The 21,614-nt window shown below is 32.9% G+C and overlaps 3 protein-coding genes across 7 annotated transcripts; 2 read left to right on the forward strand and 1 right to left on the reverse strand.

The window, feature by feature from the left end:
* Positions 1 to 2,126: 2,126 nt before the first annotated feature.
* On the forward strand, positions 2,127 to 5,872 carry LOC140891164 (uncharacterized). Of its 2 annotated transcripts, XM_073299505.1 has the most exons (8): positions 2,127 to 2,434; positions 3,068 to 3,293; positions 3,383 to 3,517; positions 4,023 to 4,245; positions 4,355 to 4,541; positions 4,754 to 4,938; positions 5,232 to 5,369; positions 5,525 to 5,871. In XM_073299505.1, exons 1-8 carry the CDS (start codon positions 2,320 to 2,322, stop codon positions 5,651 to 5,653), a joined length of 1,338 nt encoding a protein of 445 aa, XP_073155606.1. In that variant the 5' UTR covers positions 2,127 to 2,319; the 3' UTR covers positions 5,654 to 5,871. The 2 variants fall into 2 exon arrangements, with proteins under 2 accessions (XP_073155606.1, XP_073155607.1); XM_073299506.1 differs by lacking the exon at positions 2,127 to 2,434 and having other exon boundaries at positions 3,072 to 3,288; positions 5,525 to 5,872.
* Positions 5,873 to 6,236: 364 nt separating this feature from the next.
* On the reverse strand, positions 6,237 to 10,212 carry LOC140893593 (ALA-interacting subunit 3-like). Of its 3 annotated transcripts, none has more exons than XM_073302677.1 (9): positions 9,842 to 10,212; positions 8,471 to 8,529; positions 8,312 to 8,395; positions 7,977 to 8,051; positions 7,774 to 7,887; positions 7,632 to 7,702; positions 7,190 to 7,487; positions 6,706 to 6,995; positions 6,237 to 6,482 (listed from the first exon to the last, which is right to left on the reverse strand). In XM_073302677.1, the coding sequence occupies exons 1-9, from the start codon at positions 9,927 to 9,929 to the stop codon at positions 6,428 to 6,430; spliced, it is 1,134 nt and encodes a 377-aa protein (XP_073158778.1). In that variant the 5' UTR covers positions 9,930 to 10,212; the 3' UTR covers positions 6,237 to 6,427. The 3 variants fall into 3 exon arrangements, with proteins under 3 accessions (XP_073158778.1, XP_073158781.1, XP_073158779.1); XM_073302680.1 differs by having other exon boundaries at positions 8,471 to 8,561; XM_073302678.1 differs by lacking the exon at positions 8,312 to 8,395.
* Positions 10,213 to 16,456: 6,244 nt separating this feature from the next.
* On the forward strand, positions 16,457 to 18,595 carry LOC140890791 (myb family transcription factor IPN2-like). Of its 2 annotated transcripts, none has more exons than XM_073298843.1 (6): positions 16,457 to 16,804; positions 16,953 to 17,029; positions 17,136 to 17,193; positions 17,298 to 17,367; positions 17,499 to 17,541; positions 17,676 to 18,595. In XM_073298843.1, exons 1-6 carry the CDS (start codon positions 16,633 to 16,635, stop codon positions 18,360 to 18,362), a joined length of 1,107 nt encoding a protein of 368 aa, XP_073154944.1. In that variant the 5' UTR covers positions 16,457 to 16,632; the 3' UTR covers positions 18,363 to 18,595. The 2 variants fall into 2 exon arrangements, with proteins under 2 accessions (XP_073154944.1, XP_073154942.1); XM_073298841.1 differs by having other exon boundaries at positions 16,458 to 16,804; positions 17,658 to 18,584.
* Positions 18,596 to 21,614: the final 3,019 nt, after the last annotated feature.

Consider the following 21,614-nt stretch of genomic DNA (forward strand, 5'->3'; position numbering starts at 1 on the left):
TCTAGATACCATGTAAAGATGTAACAAGAGAATAAATAATTTTCGAATATCATAAAACAATGATACACTATGTCAAAAATATTAGTTTTTATGTTAAAAGTATTATTTTATAATACATTTATTTGACATAAAAATATTAGTTTTTTTGGTTAATGATATTATTAATTTTTATGTCAAAAGTATTATGTTTTTGGACAAAAAGTACCACTTTTTATGTTAAAAGCACTAGTTTTTATGTCAAAAATATTTTTTGAAACGTATGTTTATTTGACTTGAAAAATATTATATTTCGAGTCAAAAGTATTACTGTTTATACTAAAATATTATTTTGTGTCAAGAGTATTACTTTGAAATATATGTTTATTTGACAAAAAAATATTATTTTTTTGGTCAATAATATCGAGTATTAAGATCATTTGAACCTTTTATTTAAAAATGTTTTATGAAAGTATTGTTTCATTTTTTTTATAAAACGTTTTAAATTTTTTTTTAAGAATAAAATGTATTTGGACAACAATTATATAAAAACATTTTAACATTTCCAAAGTAACATGTTTTGATTTATATCATTGTCTTCTATTCTAAAACCATCTAAAAAAAAATCTCAATTGTTTTTAAAAACTATATTTGTAGAAAACTTTCAAAAAAACTATTTTTCAAAAACGTTTTACGAAAATCTTGTCCAAACAATACTTTAAGTTTTTTCCACTTATAAAACAGTACAAAAGTTTTTTAAGTATTTGTTCAAACAAAACCTTAGTTTTTATGAAACACGTTTACATTTTTGGTCAAAAATATTATTTTATGTCAAAATATTACTTTTAATGCATGTTTATTTGATATAAGAATTATTACTTTTTGGGTCAACAAATATTTAATTTTTATGTCACAAGTGTTACTTTTATCGTATGCTTATTTGACATAAAAAAATATTATTTTTTAGTAAAAAATATTTGTTTTTATGATGAAAGTATTAGTTTTTATACCAAAAATATTACTTTGTAATATATGCTTATTTGATATTAAAAAAATAAATTTTTTTTGTCAGTAGTATTATATTAGTTGTTTTGTCAAAAATATTACCTTTACAATAAAAAATATTACTTAATATGACAAGATTATTATATTTTATGTCAAATATATTATTTTTACCGTATGCTTATTTGACATAAAAAACAATATTTTTGGGTAAAAAATATTAGTTTTTATGCTAAAAATTAGGACCTGTCCATTCAAACCGGCCCGACCGATCTGAATTGATGGCGGGTTAGGAATATCCCAGCCCAACCCAACCCTCCATGGGTTGCGGGTTGGGCGGGCCAACTCGTCAAAAAATAAAAAAATTCAAAATTAATTAAAAAATCATACATAAACAATTATAAATGATATACATATTTTAAAACTCATTAAAAATAAATAAATCATTATAAATAGTATAAACTTTTAAAATTAATCAATTAAACATAAATTATAATAAATTATATAAATCATTTAGAACTTATAATTATATATAAAATATTTCAAACAATAAAATTGTTTAAAACTTATCAATCATAATAAAATATTTATTATAATATAAATTAAAAAAATTTTAAAAAAATAAAAATTAAATTATTATTTTAATGTCAAAAATATTATTTCTAACACATGTTTATTTGACATAAAAAATATTAATTTTTATGCTAAAAATATTAATTTTTAGGTTAAAAATATTACTTTTATTTTATGTTTATTTTGACATCAAAAATATTATTTTTTATGTCAAAAGTATTAGTTTTTATGCTAACAAAATTATACCTCCATTTTAAAAAAAAAAAAAAAAATACATTGAAAATAATTATATAATTTGAAATGCAACGTTTAATTCAATATATAAATATAGTGTACAAATAACGACTTTAAAATAAAAAGTAATGTTAGATGTACACTTTAGTGTACACATTAGTTTAAATCTTTGTAATATTCTTTGACCAAAGAGATATTTAATTCTTATCATAAACAGAATTGTAGTTTTGTATTCAATGAACACAATTATAAGTTATAAGTTGGGTAAACCAATGTGTACATAAATCTAGCATTTTTCTAAACTAAACTACATGAAGGGCCGAAGATGAGGTTTTAAATTTGTGAAACGAGCCTTAGCGCTCCACTTTGGACATAAACGAGAAGAAACGAGGTCCCATCAGTCCGCTGTAGTATATCGAAATAAAATTGGAAAATTCTGAAGATAACCATACTATCACCATGAGACGAAGTGAATGAACAGAATTACGTGCAAATTATGTGTTATTTCTTCATAGTTGATTGAGAAAGAAGAAAATGGTGCTTGGATGTCGGTTCTTGATGTCAAGGACTCTATCTTTTGCGGCGGCGGCGCCAACCGGCACGGGCACGGGAGCCACCCTTCAAGAAATCGCTGCCAACTACCCTAAAGGTATGTGGATTCTTTTTGTTTCAGAAGGGATTATTGGGTTTATTTTTAACTCACTTGCTTAAAATGTTGGCAAGAAAGACGATGGCTTGGGTGCTGTGCTTTGCATCTTTAAGATTTATTTCAGCTAAATATCTTTCTTCAAGATTTTGAGACTTCCGGATGCAGTACTTATTTAGAAGATGCTACATTTTTACACAGATGATGTACACGCTCAGTTGGATTCCGTCTGTTTTTATTACCGAAAGAATTCACCATCGATGTGGTGTTTAAATTTATCATTTCGGTTAAGTTTTATTCCATGCCTTGCGATTTTTTGAAAGCTTGGTTACCTTGTTTTAAAGGACTGAAGCTGGTAGCCGGTAGGGGGGTCAAAGTTATTTTCTTTTGTATCGCATTATAGCTATCCAACTTTTCATAATCCAGCTTTGAAAAAGGAGCATCTCTTCAAACCCGGATAACTGAGATTTTTGTTCTATTCTTTATGTGTGTATACAATTTAATTGACTTCGGGTTTCCGATTTTTATCATGATCCATTAGGTGCAGGCATGAGGTTTATCATGTAATGGTTAGTGATTTACCGATCATGTTTCCCTTTCCCATATGATAAGTTCATTGATGGAATTGGTCTGTAGGCATTGCAAAGGTTGTGCTGAAAAAGGGAAAGACTCAACTATTCAAAGATGGCAGCCCTATGGTGTACAGTGGTGCCGTTGATAGGATAGTTGGCAGACCACCCCCCAAAACTGGCGACGTTGTGCTGGTGGCTGATGGGACAGAAAAGCCAATTGGCTGGGGCTTATACAACTCGGTTTCCATGTTCTGTGTTCGGCTCATGCAACTGGAGGATGAAACAGCATAGTATCTGTCCAATCATTTATGTATTTTGCTTCGTTTTCCAAATGTAATTTTTCGGTTGCTTCATCGGTCAATTATTTGATTTGGTGCAGTGATCCATCTTGTGCGTTGAATGTGGATAGATTGCTTGAGACAAGAATCAGTGCTGCTATTACCTTGAGGGAGCTGCTCGGGCTTCCTTCTGCTGATACAAATGCATATCGTCTAGTCAACAGTGAAGGAGATCGGTAGTAATCCCCTACATAATACGTCAAGCTTTTAATATATTTGGGATTAACGCACTAGAAATCTGACTGCTTTTGATATTTCACTGTCCTCTCATACATGCTGTGATACCATGCCAAGTGTGAACTGTTAATAAAACTATTTATGCATATTTTCTACTGGAAAACAAAAGGTGGTGCAATTTTTCATCCGTTTCGTAGTCATCAAAGACTTTAACATAGTCCATGTCATATGGTATGTTGGTATGCCTTCTGAAATATCATGGTTTGCAATCTTTATTTCCTTTATCATGAATTCAAGTTCTTGTCTGGCATACTTGTTTTTTAAAAGTAGATCTGATATTTGAAGGGCCTTCATAATTTATTTACATTATTAAATGCGTTGGTTTATTCCTGTGAGAGAGTATCTCATCAGGAAAATCATATCCCTCCTCCTCATCGAGCTGCTACAATCTTATTTGTATGATCAATTTTGAAAAAGTAGTATACTTACTATATTCTGATGCAGGTTGTCAGGTCTTATTGTTGATGTTTTTGGAGATGAAGCAGTGATTGCTTCCTCTGCTGCATGGGTTGAAAAGTACAAGCAACAAATAAAACATCACATCAGCCAAATAAAAAATATCAATCATATTACCTGGAGACCGTCAATCGAGGTCTTGAAGGAGGAGGGATATGATTTTCCCGATTCAGGAGTTACAGATTCATCAGATCCTCCCAGAACAGTAAAGGTGAAATAGTGCCTGAATCACATTATATTTTTTGTCATTAATTTTTTGTTGCATATAATGAACCTCATCAGATATCAGCCTAGATATATGTTTTTTTTGCCTCAGCCAGGTTGTGGAGAATGGGATTTCTTATTTAGTCTCATTGGAAGGGCAGAAAACTGGCTTCTATGCTGACCAGCGTGAGAACCGGCAATACATAATGTCCATTTCAGACGGCCAGAAAGTGCTAGACATCTGCTGCTATACTGGAGGTTTTGCTCTAAATGCAGCGTGTGGTGGTGCTTTAGGCGTAACTGGTAAATTCATATTGTTTTCCTAAAAAAGAACAATTTATCTATATGTCAGCAACAGTTTTTACGTAAATTTAGTCAAAATAATTTTCAGGATTCCCAAGCCAAGAAATCTCCATTTGAGCATTCCAAACAGACATGGTCATGACTCTATGTCATTACTTTATAAGTAGCTTTTCCTCCATAACTAAGATTTGATCATCTACTTTGGCTTGAAGGTGTGGATTCATCTTCCCCTGCGCTGGAAATTGCCAAGGAGAACATTGTTCTCAATAACCTTGATCCAAGTAAAATATCCTTTTTGAGGCAAGATGCTACAAATTTTATGAAAGGAGCAATCTCCAAAGGTGATTCATGGGATATAGTTATATTGGATCCACCGAAATTAGCTCCTCGAAGAAAGGTATTTTAACATGCTTCATTTGATGGATTTATCAGTCAACCACATGTAGTGCTGACAGATATGCACTCTTTTGAATCTATGATGATGTCTTCTCAACCCTTGAGAACATGCATTTGTGGGCCATCCGATTAGTTTATAGCATTTATGATTTACCCTGTTGGCTTTCTAGAACTATGTCCTGGCTTGAAAAACACACCCTTTGGAGCATTTGGAATTTTGCAAAATCTTCTTTTTTTCCCCCCAAGTGTTGGTTTTCAAAATTTCACTTCTCTGGTGAATATTTGTATTTGTAGGTATTGCAAAGCGCAACTGGGATGTATAGAAATCTGAATTGCCTAGCAATGCAGATAACAAGAAGGGGTGGATTGTTAATGACCTGCTCGTGTTCTGGAGCATTGACCCAAAGTGGGACGTTCTTAAGAATTCTACAGGCAAGTTACATGCCGACGAATGTAGCAAGCATGTCGCACTGAACATCTTTAAGCTACCTTTTTGAAGTTCACTTCCATTACATGGCTAGGTAAATTTCTGTTACAAGAGCAACTCACAAGGTGACGTGCTTTTCTGTTTGTTTTTTGCCGATCAGGGTGCTGCATGTATGGCTGGGCGAAAGATCACAATTATACGTCAAGCTGGTGCAGCCTGTGATCACCCGATCGATCCTTCCTATCCGGAGGGGGCATATCTCACCACTGTATTGCTTAGAGTGCTGTGAAATTGCTTGGCGGAGGAGCACAGGCATGAGGGATTCATGTGGCATCATCAATGATAGTCCAAGTTTTGTATGTGAACGTTTTATGATTTTTTTATTTCAGTTCTATTGCTCCAAGTACACGAATTTAGGGTGATCAACTTTGTTTTAGTATTGTATACATTAACATAAGATTATGGTAATAGCATTAAGTTTTTATTTTGTTTTTCCTGCACATCGATAAGCAAGAATATTGGTTGAAGTGGTTATTTCATGCGAACTGATATCCCCATGCGTGTGAAATATCAATAATTGGAACTCTTGCATATTTATTTTTGAGAATTAGAAACATCGGACAAAAAAATTCTTTAAAAAAACACATTAAATTAAATGTTAATAATAAGTAAAAAGAAAATTGAATGATTTACAAAGGACTGGAATTGGGGTACATAGGACACTTGCAATCACACAAAGGAAATAAAATACAACTTCATCATAATTATGGGTTCAACCTGGAATGTTACCAGTTGGCAGTTGCTGTTGGGATGTGTATGCGGTGTTTTTCGTCCCAAAGAGACACAGATGGAACGAGTCTCACACTTTTGGGTCAAAAAAAGATGAAATATACATTTCAATACATTTTCATGTATGATCTGGTTGTTACAAATACAATCTCAAGTTTTTTAGAATAGGACACATAGCAAGTCATATAAGATACCAGTAGTTACAGATTATATTAGATAAGCCAGAGATGGGCTTGAATCGAGTGAACTAAAACAACCGAGCTCGTAAGCTATTTTAGCGACCCCCTTGATTCCTATTCCATGACAAATAAGATGGATCTCCAAGTTGCCTGAGACACAAAACAAGTTAAAAGATTCAAGTCACATGAGTTCTGAATCAGCGCAAATATAGTTCAAACTTATATATATATATATTTATATATATATAGTAATTACCATCCAGAATCGAAATCTCACGGGGGGGTGATCAAAATAAATTAGAAAAAGGATTTCTACGTCATTGTAAAAAATTGGAATATACAACAGAAGATGGGGTGAGGAAAAATACTGCACCTTGGCTTGATCAGATAAATTAGAGTAAAAAGCATGGCCAAGACGAAGCACAATCCACCCACTGTCAGATATGCGATACCAATAAAATCATTCTTCCCTCCGAGCCAGCTGGTGGTAGAGAGAACAAGTTTCTTTTTGCCATTGAAGCTGTAAGTATTGTAGTTGTTTTGTATGGTCACGTTAATGGAGTCACCTTTTCGGAGATTCACTTCTATTTTTCCATAAAGTTTTCTAAATGTTGGAAGAGCTGCAGTGCGCATCCAAACAATAAGGTCCTCATGCTTGCTTAACTGTTACAGGAACATAATATTGACAAGACAGATTTTTAGCCTCTTGAGAAGTCATATTTTGTTGACAAAAAATAAAAAAATTCACATCATAAACTGGAAGAACGAGACTTTGGACAATGAATATGGAAATTGTCGTACTTGCCAGATCAAAACGAGTCAAACGATAAGTTATAAATATAGGATTAGTGGCTCACTGGTATTGATGTATCAAGTGTTGCTCCACCCTTTAGAGTGCCATTCTGAAAATTTTTAGGGAAAACATTTTTTCCAAATTTGTGATCCCTATCGCTCTTCCACGAGATGTCCCTCTTGTTAATGCTCAAAGGCTGGCTGTTGCGAGCAAAGCCATAAGTATCATTAAAAAGACTCCAGGCTATAAGACCACAAGGAACGATGGGCATATTGTTTGCACTGTGCTCGGGTTTACAGGTATCTGTATCATTTTCACTTCCTGGATTTCTCAATTGCTGATCACTTCGACTCTTCACGTACCTATTACACAGAAAGAAACTTCATTTAAGAAATGGAAATTATTTATGAAACCAATAACCGATTCTCAAGCTATGACCAAGAAGAATAAACAATAGAACATCATAATTTCTACCAAAAACTGGGGGAAAGCAAACTACATCACACCTTCGATGATTCTGGTAGAAATTGTCCAGCTGATAATAAACATAAATTGGCGGGTTCATATCCTTTGGAACCTGATGTTATTTGATCCATCGTCAATTTCATATTTTCTTTTCAGAAGAGAATTTTACAACTGGGAACTCACACTTAGAATCCTATAGCAGGTTTTGTCTTGAGGGCTTTGAATAAACGCAATCTTGTCACCCTGGCCATTGTTTGGAATGCAGACAGTCTCATATCTTTCAATAATTTCCACAACCTAGTAACAGATACAAATTTAAAATTACCAAAAAAATAACGAGAAAGGGTGGCAGATATAAGGATGCATGAGATCAAGTGAGTACATACATTTTGAGAAGCCAAAAGAGAGACAACTCCAATGGGAACAAAGACAGCACTAACAAGCAAGAATGTCAATATAACCTGCACCCAAAACACATGTGAAGGAGCTTAGCCACCATTCAATTAATTTCTCCAATTAAACTATAAGTCCTAATATGGGGTCATGAACCATTATTCGGTAAAAAAGGATTTAACATGATAAATGAGACAGGATCACAAGTTTCAAAACCATGATTTGCAAAAACCCACATATCATTAAGTTCGTTTTGGTTAGCTTTGTTGGCTAATGCCCCAGCAATGTGCAAATATAACTCTAGGGTATTAACTCCAAACATATATACCATATATGTTTCTCGGACTAACTGACATGTCAGAGGCGTGCTGAAGCATACAACTATCATTAGGCTGTCTCCCATAAGCTGAAGCTTTTGCGAAAAGTAGTTTCAACATCTCTAAACGTTCAAGCATTACAGCAGTGCACAAAAACATAAACGAATTACCCATTTAGGAGTAAGAATAGGCTTGCATGCTGGAAGTTCCTGTTGTGTAAACCTTGAATCTGGATACCATAATTGAAAAGGACAAAAAAGTCTGCATCATAGATCTGAATTCTCAGCTGAGTAATTTAAACTTTCAAAAAAATTCAAAGCCAGCAAATTCCCAAAAAAAGAATTACCAAGATATGAGTCTATACTATATATCCTATTGATGTCAAAACTATCTATATTCACATCATTGTCATCAGACGACCAAAGCATCTTACCGATGACGACAACAACCTTCCAGTTTTATGTTTAACAGATTTGGAATTCACTTTTAACTACCTGCCATCTTGGCAAAATTGCAGCATTTAGACCCATTTCCAAGTCAAAGTATGATAAATATAAAAAAAACATCCATAAACAACATGTTAGGATTGGATTTGCAGTTCACTTTGGCAAATAACAAGAGTGTGGAATAATTGTGAATTCAGTTGGGAAACAACTGTCCGTGCTAAAAACGCAATCAAAGTCGAAACAATAGCACTTGAACTTCTATGTGATTTATAACTTTAGTGTTGCGCAGTGACCAGTATCCGTTTGTTTTTTTTAAATAAAATTATGCCGGATTTCATAATTTCTATCAAAACCATTGCCACTTTTTCGATTGATATGAATTGATGGCTGCTGCTACTACGGGGAATTTCAATTTACATGAATTGATGACCGGTGAAACTATGGGAAAGGTGATTATTAATGAGCATCGAAACATATTGTTTGATTGGTAGCAGTTGCATGGCTTAAAAGATTTGTACAATCACCACAAATTATAAAATTCAATAATGCACTAATCACTCGATCCTACAAATATCTTCTTACATTTAGATTCAATCCTTCAGAGCCAGACATCAGTTGTATAAATCACTTCTATATGTAGATAAAAATCCTTCTGAGTGTAGCGCATTTGCAGCTCCATACTTTAGAATAAATATCCCAACTAAAATACTCCACAGAAGTTTGTTCACACTTGCCACTACTCACATCACATAAGCAGTAGCTTCACACCAGAACTCCTCACGGCATATTGCTTTATTAAATGGTAATAATCTCCTCCAAATGAAAGGACATACATTCATTAATGTGAGTGACTTCCACAGAGTTAACTTACTTCCACTCAATACCCGCGGCCTTAGCATAAATTCTTCTCTAAACAAAATAAGGGAGAAAAAACAATATGATTCACAGGCTTACAAGACCCAAATACCAACGGATTCTTCTCAGAGAGTTTTCTTAGAATTAAGCTAAAGATGGGATCTCCAACAGCGTCACACACATTTGAAGCATGAATTCGAACGACATTTTAAAACGCAGAGATAAGGTACAGGAAAATACACTTGGGTCGCTTAGAGTTCCTCCTAGGCGCAGTCGAATCGGCCGATCCAGGTCCTCCGGCACTCGATGAAGGAGTGCTCGCGTTCATCACTTCCCTAATTCAATACCTATTGTACCTCCTCCCCGTCAAACCGCGAACTCGTATGCCCCCAAATGAAGTAAAAAAATAACAATAACAATAAAAGCAAATCAAATCATATTGTGAGATAAAATAGAAAGAACGACGAATCTTGGAACTCGATGAATTCGAATCAGGGCTCGCTTCCTCGTTAAATCTTGGAATGGAATCCACACAGTAACCCCTGATGGTTTATCTTGTCTCCTTTCTGTGAGCTTGAAGAAGGTGCAACGAAGTAGCGTTCGGGCGCGGCTCATTTCCGAAATTATTCGGACTATTATGTAATATGGGCTGATCGTAAATATGGGCCCAAATTAAGAGGACGAGTCGAAAACTGTGGACTGCAAAGGTTTTTCAAGTCAAGCCCAATCTACACCAAGCCCGATAAAATGGATGCTAAAGCATGGGGCCGAAACAAATATCAATCAAAATTATATAAGTTGAACACAATTTCAAATTAATCAAATGTACATAAATATATAGAAAATTCAAACCTAGAGAAACCAATTAATAAAAACTAATTTACTTCCCCAAAAATTCTATGCATCCGTTCCGTTCATTTTTATGAAAAAACAAAAAAGAGAAGATATAACTTGATCAAAAAAGGCGGTATTTATATAATTTAGAGATGACAAATGGAATAGGTTTACGCATCTTGGTTGATTCATGTAGTTTTGGATGATATTTTTAATCAATAGATTATGCTTTTTTTTAAAAAAAAAATGAAAATAGGTTCTGTTATAATCCTCAATCCACCACGACCACGTCCGTCCTGTTCAAGGCAGATTTGGTATGTTATATATAGGTATCGAGCCGCTTTGCGTGAGATACGAAACTTTGAATCGGTCTCTTCACTGCATGTATGGATCGAGTCAATCATCACAAATATAGATTCGTGAGACCCTTGCACAAAAGACTTAATATATATATGGAAATATATTAAACTATATCATTTAAAAAGCTTTTTTTAAAAAAAATTTGTTGTTTATGTGTGGGCTATTATTTAACAATCGATCTATTTATCTATTATATTCTACACATAAGAATAGTTTATGTAAAACATCTAATGAGACAATAGTTATTGTTATTATTTTCATGATGTAGAAATCTGTAGCCGCAATTTTTCAATGCGCACTGAGTAAATTTTGAAGCTAAGTGCTAACGCAATACTTGCAAACTAGACTAGTCAAGTAAACCGTACTGAGCAAGCTCTGTGCAAGAGACTCCCCGGTAAGGTGTTGATAGGGGGTAATCACACTCTTGACCAATTGTCAATAGTTTATTTACTTTACCAACTCGGACACTCCTTGAAGGCGATGAGATGAATCGATTTTGTGATATGAATGTTTGATTTGACATAACTCATTCAAAGTATTATTTTTTGAATATGTTTATTGTGAGATGGACTAACGGATACTTACCCGTGAGACATTCTAACATATATTTATCTGTGACACGGGTCAATCATACCATATCTACTATAAAAGTAATATTGTTTTCACGGATGAATCAAATAAGAGATTCATCTCACACAATTAACCCGTGAGAGCGTTTCACAATAGTTTTTGTATTTTTTTAGTCAAAAACATTACTTTTTTACCAAACATATGAAACGTGTTAACTCGCCTCATGGATATCACTACAAATTGAAAGGGTTGACTCATCGTATGAATATAAATTCGTGAAACCGTCGTACAAGAAACCTACTCATTTAGTATGTATTAACCGTGCGATAAGAAAATTTCTATTTAAAAATTAAAATATGGAAGAGAATATTGTGAATATAGTTGTTTACCTACCTACATGGGATTTAATTTACCTTTGCTACTAGACCAGGGATTAAATTATTGGCGGCACTAAACGTATTTAATAGACAAGAAATATTTGATTTTTTACCCAACTTATTTACCAACAAATGAAAATGAGGAACGATTTTAACCTCAGAAATTGGGGGGAATCCTTTTTGTTTTTAACGCTTTCAATAAGCACTTCACGTTTTCGAACTTTTGAGATAAAAAAAAGAAAGCCTTGAAAATCGAATGGTCCTACCCGAATCGGATTCCCATTGCCACTGAGTCGACTCGTCTGAATTTTTTAAGCATATGAAATTTTTCATGAAAATTAATTTGTAAACTAGAAAAATAATTATATATATATAAGTTAATACATACAGTATGATAACATGGACAAAATACAAAAAAATATTGTGAAATCGTTTTGCAAGTTATTATCTATCCGACCCATGCATGAAAAAAATATTATCTTTTAAAATCAAAATATTATTTTTTACTTTATATACATGGATCGAGTCGATCATCTCATAAATAAATATCGATAAAATCGTGTCACGATAAACTTATCAAATGAATAATATGGTCCTACTTATATATCTTCACGTAAATGGAATATATTCATATTTAGGAATAAATTCAAGAAAGCATATATCAAGATGCTTAAAATCTAAGCAAGCTAGCATACCTATATCAAACCACCCCCTCCTCTTTTCACTAATTTACAATATAATGAGCCACTAAAAGTTAAACTTCAACTTTTAATTCTTTATCATGCTTTCATAATGTGACAGCTAATTTAATTTGGGAATAATTTATTATATGCTTTAAAGAGTAATCAATCTTAATGATTTGAAAAAAAAAATCATAATTAATATATTCCTTAAGTAATTTGTAATTAAGAAGAATGTTACAAATTTATAAACATATATTTTTTTTATAAGGATTTTTGCAGTAGCAAATTGCGAACTTAATCAAGTATTAATTATCTGACACGAGTTTTAATGGCGCAAACATATGATTAACATGATAACACGAGGAGGTTAGTAAATGATTAATAAGAAATTTCAACGTTTGAGAAAAGAATATATTCCTTGATTATGAAGGAAGGAAGAATTTATTCCTTTTGGAGCCAAATCAAAAGCATACTGTATTGTACTTATCTGCAAATTCACGTTTTAGAGTCGAATTTTGAAATTTTAATGAGTTCCAGTTTAGTGTATATCAACAATTAATTTTACTTTATTCAATGATATCATGGAGTTTAAACAAATAAATTTTTTAATACATCAATTCCAACCTATTTAATTTAGACAAAAATTCATATGAGATGGTCTCAAGGGTCATTTTTTTTAGACGAGTCTTTTATATGAGTTATCTATTAAAAAATATTACATTTTATGCCAAAAGTATTACTTATTATTATAAATATGGATAGGATTGACCCATCTCACAAATAAAACCGTCTCACAAAAGTGTTACTTCGTAAACAATATATATAACTTTTGTACTATACCTAATCACCCGCATGGATCGATGACAAAACTACGTTTCTTAAATGTATGTTTTTTATTATTAAAAACAAATCACAATGTTTATATTTTTTTATGAATATCTGTAGCACGAATAAGGGCGTAAACAATTTTTTTTTATTTAAAAAAAACAAATTTATGTGTGACTATATATTAATCATATTCTTTACAACTTCTAAGTATTAACATGTCACATAAATTTATGTATTATAAAATCTCATAAAGGAAATAATGTTATAGATAGGTATAATTAATAAACGAGTAATACTCCTGTGAGACGGTCTCATCCATGAGACGAGTCAACTCTACCCATATATAATAATAAGTAATACTTTTGACATAAAATACAATAATTTTTAATGAATAACTCATATAAGAGACTCGTCTCCAAAAATGACCATTGAGACCGTCTCATAGGAGTTTTTGTCATAAACATTGCGACACTATTTGAATTTGTTTTATCCAAAAGCTCTTGTTCATTGAGAGTGCTAATGTGAGCATGTGACATTGCACATGTGAGCTCCGCGTTGTCATCATGTGTAGTCAATATTCATATCAGTATCACATAAATGGAGAAAAATCGAAAAAAAAAAACCGACTAAGATTGGAATTTGATAATATGGAAAACCAAAATAGAAAAATATCAAAATCGCCAAATTTCTTTTAATAAAACAATATAATATATATTTTGAAAATGAACTAAGAGCAGGAAGAAGGAGAGGAGATGAAAGACATGGCTAAGAGGATCGGACAATCTTCCATTCCACAAAAGCATTGGAGATATTAAGCTTTAGAACCAAAAAAGAAGCTCCCCCTCCTTCGCTTTATGCGCTTATGCTCTCCTCCCTCTAGCTCTACCTAGCTTTTCTATATAATCGACCATATCTTTTAATTTTATTTAACAATTCCTCGCAGCTAGCCTTATATTTTTATATTAATATCAATTAGTTTTAGTCATTTATATTGTCAAATTATAGTTTTAGTCATTAAACAAAAAAATTTAGGAAACATTAATGACATTTTCGGTCTTTGTGATTTTGTTCATTTATATTGTCAAATTACAATTTTAGTTAATTCGAACGTGACGTTAAACGCGTAGTATCACATCGACACTCCCAACTAAAAATAATTAAAATTGATTAAAAATAATTAAAAATACAAGAGTTGGACTTAAATTCAATAACATAAAGATAAAAAAAAACATAGGATAAAAAATGCAATTTTCTCATGAGATCAATGGTTTTTTTTTTTAAAAAAAAAAGAAGAAAAAACTGTAAATTTGATCATGTATGTTTGTCACTTTGAAATTTTGGTCTTCTATGTTTTCATATTTCAGTTTTAGTCCTGCATGTTCCGATTTTTTGCAATTTCGGTCCTTTTTACTCGAAAATGCTTACGTGACACTATATACGTCAGCATTGAATTGGTGCCACGTCAGCGCCACGTCAATGATTACGTGACACTGTATACGTCAGCATTGAATTGGTGTCACGTCAGCGCCACGTCAGAAAAAAGACTAAAATTGTCAAAAAAAAATAAAGATAGCGGACTAAAACTGAAATTTAAAAATATAAAGGACTGAAATCGCAAAACGACAAATATACAAGACCAAAAAAGCAATTTTCCCAAAAAAGAAAGATCACTATTTAATTTTATCATGCATCCATTAATTTATAAATTGAAATTTGAATCTCAATAATTTGGGCATGAATGATTTCCGAACTCTGGGGACCGAATTTTCCTGACATGAAAACATATTGATATTAGTTGGTCTAAAATTTAAAATTCAATGCAGTGATATATCATAAAAGAAGCTAAAAAGGGGTCGTACCACGAAAGATAATAAAAGAAGCATGCTTTAATTTAATTTAATATGTAAATGCATGAAACTTGAACTGGACATCTAAATCAGTACCACATCTGAAGCTTAAAGTGTGACATCCAATTGCACATTATATATCATGATTACATGCAAAAGCCCCACTCTGCTGCACATTAAATATACCCTAAAAAGCTTCATTCACGGTTTAGTTTATTTGAATGTTTTGGTCATACAATTATATACACTGATGATTTATTCTCCTTTTCATGATCAACAAAAGGTGTACAAATAACACACCACATTGGATGCACGCTATTTCAAGTACTAATAAGATACATATCTATCATATTTCAATAAAATATTTTTTGGGTCGGGAAATTTATTTAATTTTGTCTTTGATGTATTCTTTTGGATCAAGGTAATTAATTTTATTTTTAAAAAAAGTAGTGACCACAATTTCTTGAATGTCTATAATTAACGAAAATATTATACTATCAATTATATAATTAATCATAACAAAATTTATGCGAATTTTAAATTTTACTTACGCCTCTTTAAAATTAGCAGTTGTGTGTACTTTGATATATTCCATATCATGTATTTAACTAATTATTGTGGGAAAAATAACCAATTTACTTATTTAAGTTGTCCAATTTTCTGTTTCTGTCAACTTGTCGACATTATTGGATCTTAGTAATGTAACATTTTTTTGTTTATGGATGGATTATCCTCCTATTTTGTCGAAGTACTTACCTGGCACTGAACATGCACGTAAGCAATTTTCTAGCGTCAAGTTGGCGCGGGTGATTCTATGCTACACCGGGTGAAATACAGTCTTTTTGTGTTTTTTATTGAGATGTTCGCGCGAACATCTTGCTAAAAAAAATTATGTGGACCTCGCCTGTACTTTTTTTGTCATTTAACGTGATATTTTTTGTCATTTAGGGAGATGTTCACGCGAACATCTCAAAAAAATTAGGGAGTGATTCACCCGTTGTAGCATAGAATCACCCAGTTGGCGCTCCTAACAAAATAAGAATGAAAACCAACAATGCAAACTAATAAAGTTACAAGACTAAAACTAAACTTTGACCGGCCAGTAACGAAAATAGAGCACAGAACAACAATTTTCCGGTGTTTATCGACTCATTTTATCTCTGGCAATATACATGGTATCCTTTTAAATTTCCTAAACAATAATAATAAATTGTGTAACGGGTTTGAATTCTTGACTGATAAAGATTGGTTTGTGGGCAGCATACATACAAATTTTCTTTACTTTAGCTTTTTTCTTCTTTAGGTTTAACTTGTGCTTGATGCATTCTATTTGAGAAACCCAACCCTTTTTCTCCCCATTCAAATTAAAACTTCTTCCCATCCTAAATTTCTCTCTCTCTCTATATATATATATCTCCCTTAAATTCTTGAATCTCTTCTTATTCCATTGCAGCAGACAGAGAGAAGAAAGAGAGAGAGAGAGGCCTAGCTGCGTGAGTACTGTTTGTGCGTGTGCGTGCCTTAAAAAGAGAATGTTCCATCAGAAGAAACCCTCGAGTATGATCAACGCTCACGACCGTCCCATGTGTGTTCAAGGCGACTCGGGGCTTGTTCTCACTACAGATCCGAAGCCTCGCCTCCGGTGGACCGTCGAGCTTCATGAACGATTCGTCGACGCTGTCACTCAGCTCGGTGGCCCTGATAGTATGTATACATGGATATATTTCATTGGTATATGTAATAAAAATAGCTAGCTAGGTTTGATGATATGTATTATTTTAGAGTATATATATTATATTAATCATTCTCTTTCTTGATGATTTGTATCTTGTTTTCCTTTTTGTAATTTCAGAGGCAACGCCGAAGACCATCATGAGAGTTATGGGAGTTAAGGGTCTAACTCTTTATCATCTCAAGAGCCATCTTCAGGTAATTAGAGTACTCAAATATTTTTTGTTTCTAATTTAGAAACAAAAATTTTGGTGTAGGGCTATGAGTATATCTAAGTTAATTTCTTGATTTTTCCCCCTACCAGAAATTCAGGCTGGGGAAGCAACCTCACAAGGAGTTCAGTGATCATTCTATAAAAGATGGTGAGAGACTAGGTGGCCACATATTAAATGAACATGTTTTTTTTTAATCCTCTTATATATATATATATATATTCATTATTGTCTTAATTATCTACTTGATTCAGCTTCTTCGATGGAACTTCAACGAAACAATATTGCGTCGTCTTCTGGAATGCTTGGTCGCAGCATGAACGAGTACGTTCGATGTGTTATTGTTATGTTTAATTTGATGTTTTGGAGATTTGTGAAATGAAAAATATATATATACATGGGTACGTACTTTCTTTCACTAGATTTGCCTAAATCAATCATTCATGCGATTATAGGATGCAAATCGAGGTGAACAGAAGACTCCACGAACAATTGGAGGTAAGCTGCAAGAACAAACAAGTACTCATGAAGTATTCTATTTTTTTTAAAAAATGATTTTACTTATATATAATTGCTAAGAGGAACAAATATTATTTGGACACTGATAATTACAGGTGCAAAAACACCTGCAGTTGAGAATTGAGGCTCAAGGGAAATACATGCAAGCCATTCTTGAAAAGGCATGCCAAACTCTAGCCGGCGAGAACATGGCGGCGTCCGCCGCTAGCTTCAACAAGCTGCCGCCCGTCGAAACTTCCACCATGAAAGACTTCTGGCAGCCGGTGAATTTCCCTACTCTTCAAGACCTCAACATATATGGAACCACTGACCATCAACTTCATGAACAACAGCTTCATCATCATCCAAACATGGATAGATCATCTTCCATGGACTCATTCATCCCGAGCGGTGGCAACAACAACAACAACAACGATAACAATTTCTTGACCAAAAAAAGGCCTAATCCTTACGGTAACAGCAATGGGAAGAGCCCTTTAGTTTGGGCTGATGACTTGAGGCTCCAAGAATTGGGCACAGCTAGTGCAGCTGCCTCATGTAATATTAATGATACACAAATTCACGTTGCGCCACAATTGTCTATGGATAAAGCTGGGAGTCATCATGATATCGGTCCGGTGGGAGATGTTTATGAAGCGAAGCCTGATTTATCTGGTGATCAAGCGTTGAGGGAGAAGAAATTCAACGCGGGAAAGCTCGAAAATCGCCCTTCTCCACGACACATGGTGGAGAGAATGAACCACCAGGCCATCAGTGCCGGAGGGGTCACGACACAAGGCCGGAACTCGCCATTCGGGTGATTCGTGAATCCATCCCTCCATCTTACCACAATCACTTGTTAGCCTCAAGTACTCAAATTTAGTGTAATGATATAGCTTAACACCAGAAGGAGTTCATGAAAGTTTGGTTTGCTTAACTATCACTAGTGCATGTAATGAATGCCATCCTCTAATTTGTTACAAGATTTTGTACGTACCATGAATAAATATATATCCATCTCAACCATAATATATTTTTATTGTATATTTTGTGTTAATTCAATGTTTACATATGATTTTTTCTATGTTTATGTGTGTATGCATATATAGAAATTTTGCCCACCAGATTTAAATTCCTGGTTATGGCCGGAGTTTGGTTAATTATATGAGAAATTATGTGTTGTATTAGTATATATATCTTGAAATTAAATTTGAAAGGAGTAGGAGGGTTTTTTTTTTTTTTTTTGGGTTTGTAAAAGAGAAATAATTAAAGCAATATAGAGAGCTAGCATCCTAGCTCGTGGGTCGTTTTCATTCTTTGTAGAGTCATTATGTAATTATGCCGCACTTAATTGAGACAATCTTCTTGGACCAATGCTTTTTTCAGTTAGTTGTTCTTTGTTAGTCCCCATCATTATAAAACAGAAAAGAAAAGCAAGAAGCTAGATATATATACATGCAAGACCACCGTTGACTGTGCACTCAATATTATATAAATTGATAGAAGAGAACTTTAAATAACAAAAATCCTCTTGTAAATTTAATGTATACTTATTTTGTACTTTTTCGAAATATAATTAGAGAATAAGATCTCTAAATGTAATATACAAATGAAAAACTTATAACTAGGACCATGGGGGGAAGCGGACAAAGAGTATCTAACTTTCATGTCCTTTTTTATACTTTACCCTTCCATATATATTCCTTAGGTATCATCTAAGCAATCAGGCGCAATCTCACAACTTTATTTTTTTCAAAAAAAAACTTCCACTTGAATACATATACACACAAAATTCGAAACGACGACGTCTATCCTAGAGTGTGACCGCGTCGATTAATTTCAATTAATTAGGAGTACGTACGATAAGAAAACCATTCATCAATCTTGGTGTAAGAGTAATATATATATATATATTACCTTGTTGCAAACATTTACCAATCAATTATGTGTGTGTGTGTGTGTATATAGATTGCTAAATACAAAAGAAGTCAAGAAATGGGGGAGCTACCGGTATTTTAGGGGTTGTGGTGCGACAATAGAAGACAACCTTTTTTTAGTTTGCAGGGCTCGGTGATGTTAACGTTAAAGGCTTTAAAGCTTAGCTTAATTCTACATTTGCATATTGGATGTGATGATGGGAAAATAAAGGCAAAAGCGTGTTTGGGAACATGGGAATCAAAAATTTTTACGAGAAAACGCACTCCCATGCATGCGTTCAAATATCGATGAAGCTTCTAACTTTACGTGGGCAAGGACCAGTTAAAGCTACCCCAATCAGTCTGCCATCAAAAGCTCTTGAAGATTCACAGTACTGACATAATAATTATAATAAATAATTACATGCAAAAGAACCACAAATCCTCCATTAACATGCAATATCAATGAGTTGTTTTACAGCCTAGCTAGCGCACAATTATATATTCGAATTAATATGGTAACTAATTAAGATATTTTTATCGCTGATTTTGATGATCATGTCCTAATCTTTATTTGGCACGCATTCCCATGCATGCATGTAGGGTTTTATGACGTGAACCCCTACGTGACGCTGATGCTAATGGTCATAGGATACTTTCTCTATATATATATATATATATGCCTCTTTCCTCTTTGATTTCTGATGCATTTTTTTTTTTGTTTATCAATCACTAAATTAAAAAGTTTTTATATATTTTTTTGTTTCATTATGCTTAACTCGTAATCATTTAATCTTCATTTTTTTGTCCCTATTTAGACTAAGTTAGTGTTTGGAAGAGTATTGTTAGCTTATGATTGTACATGCTTTTCATGGGGATTTATGACATAATATTTTATTTTTTTATGTAATTAGCTAAAATATTATATGCATATTATAATAATTTATAAAATTAATTGGGGTCCTCTCTTAAAATGGGGCCCCGGGTGGTCGCCTGGCTCGCCCTCCATGAGGGCCGCCCCTGTGTATACGTATAATAATTATCTATGCTACCAATGGCAGAGCCAGAAATTAACATCTGATCGGGCTAGAAATTTTTTTTGAAAAAAATATATATAAAATAAAATAAATTCCCAAAAAACATATCGTAATCACTCTTAGGGAGAAAAAAATTTCTAACACCTTACATCATAAATTTTTTGGGCTTTTATTATCAATCTATGAGTGGGTATATTAGTGGGTTAATGCATCATTTTATTTGGAATTTTTTTATATATTAGTTTTGGGCTACCCGGGCTAATCCCAAAGTGGCCCAAAAAAGGCCCAATAATATATATAATTTTTTTTAAAAAAAAAAACAGTCGAGGTGACTCATAGTGTAGCTCCGCCCTTGTATGCTACAACGTGATATTTGATCTGTTGATGTATGATTTAAAGTTGATTTGAAAGTGCGATGTTAATTATCCATTAACGTAGTTTTTGGTAAAACAACGTGCGTTCGATTCTACAAAGAGGGTTTTGCAGAGTCAATAATTATTTATGATTAATTCAACAATATTTATCATTTATAGGAATAAAACTATATATACATTATTTTTGGAATCGCATCCAAAAAAACCAAATTAAAGTTGCAATTTTGATATAAACTACGACGAATTAGTTCATGATCAGCCACTTGACTTGCATTTACTCGTGCAATGTTGGATGTTTACTGATGGATTTTGAGCACACAAGTCTAGGTTGGACAAAATGGATAGTGGAGACATATGCTCTAATTGTGGTTAATATATATTAATATCTATATATATATATATATATATAAATTAAATTTCAATATAATATAAATCGTAAAATATCTAGCCCTTTTCCAATCTACGCACAATTTTTTTTCTTCATCTGATTGGGCGGCCGATTGGATTCCATTAATCGCATTTAAATTCAATTACTTTTTTTTATTTCTATTATTCAGGATGGTAAATATATATTTTCACATATTTAAATACGTCATAAAATTTTTAATAAAAAAATACAATTCATGCAACACATAATTAAAATAGAAATTCACACACTTTGGAGCATTTCTTGTTGGGCTTGGTTTGAGAGTCTGTGAGTCAACGATTGGCCCAGCCCAATGGATATGGCCAGTGACAGAGATGAG

Source organism: Henckelia pumila, chromosome 3 (genome assembly GCF_033568475.1).
Source record: "Henckelia pumila isolate YLH828 chromosome 3, ASM3356847v2, whole genome shotgun sequence".
Classification (NCBI taxonomy): Eukaryota; Viridiplantae; Streptophyta; class Magnoliopsida; order Lamiales; family Gesneriaceae; genus Henckelia; species Henckelia pumila.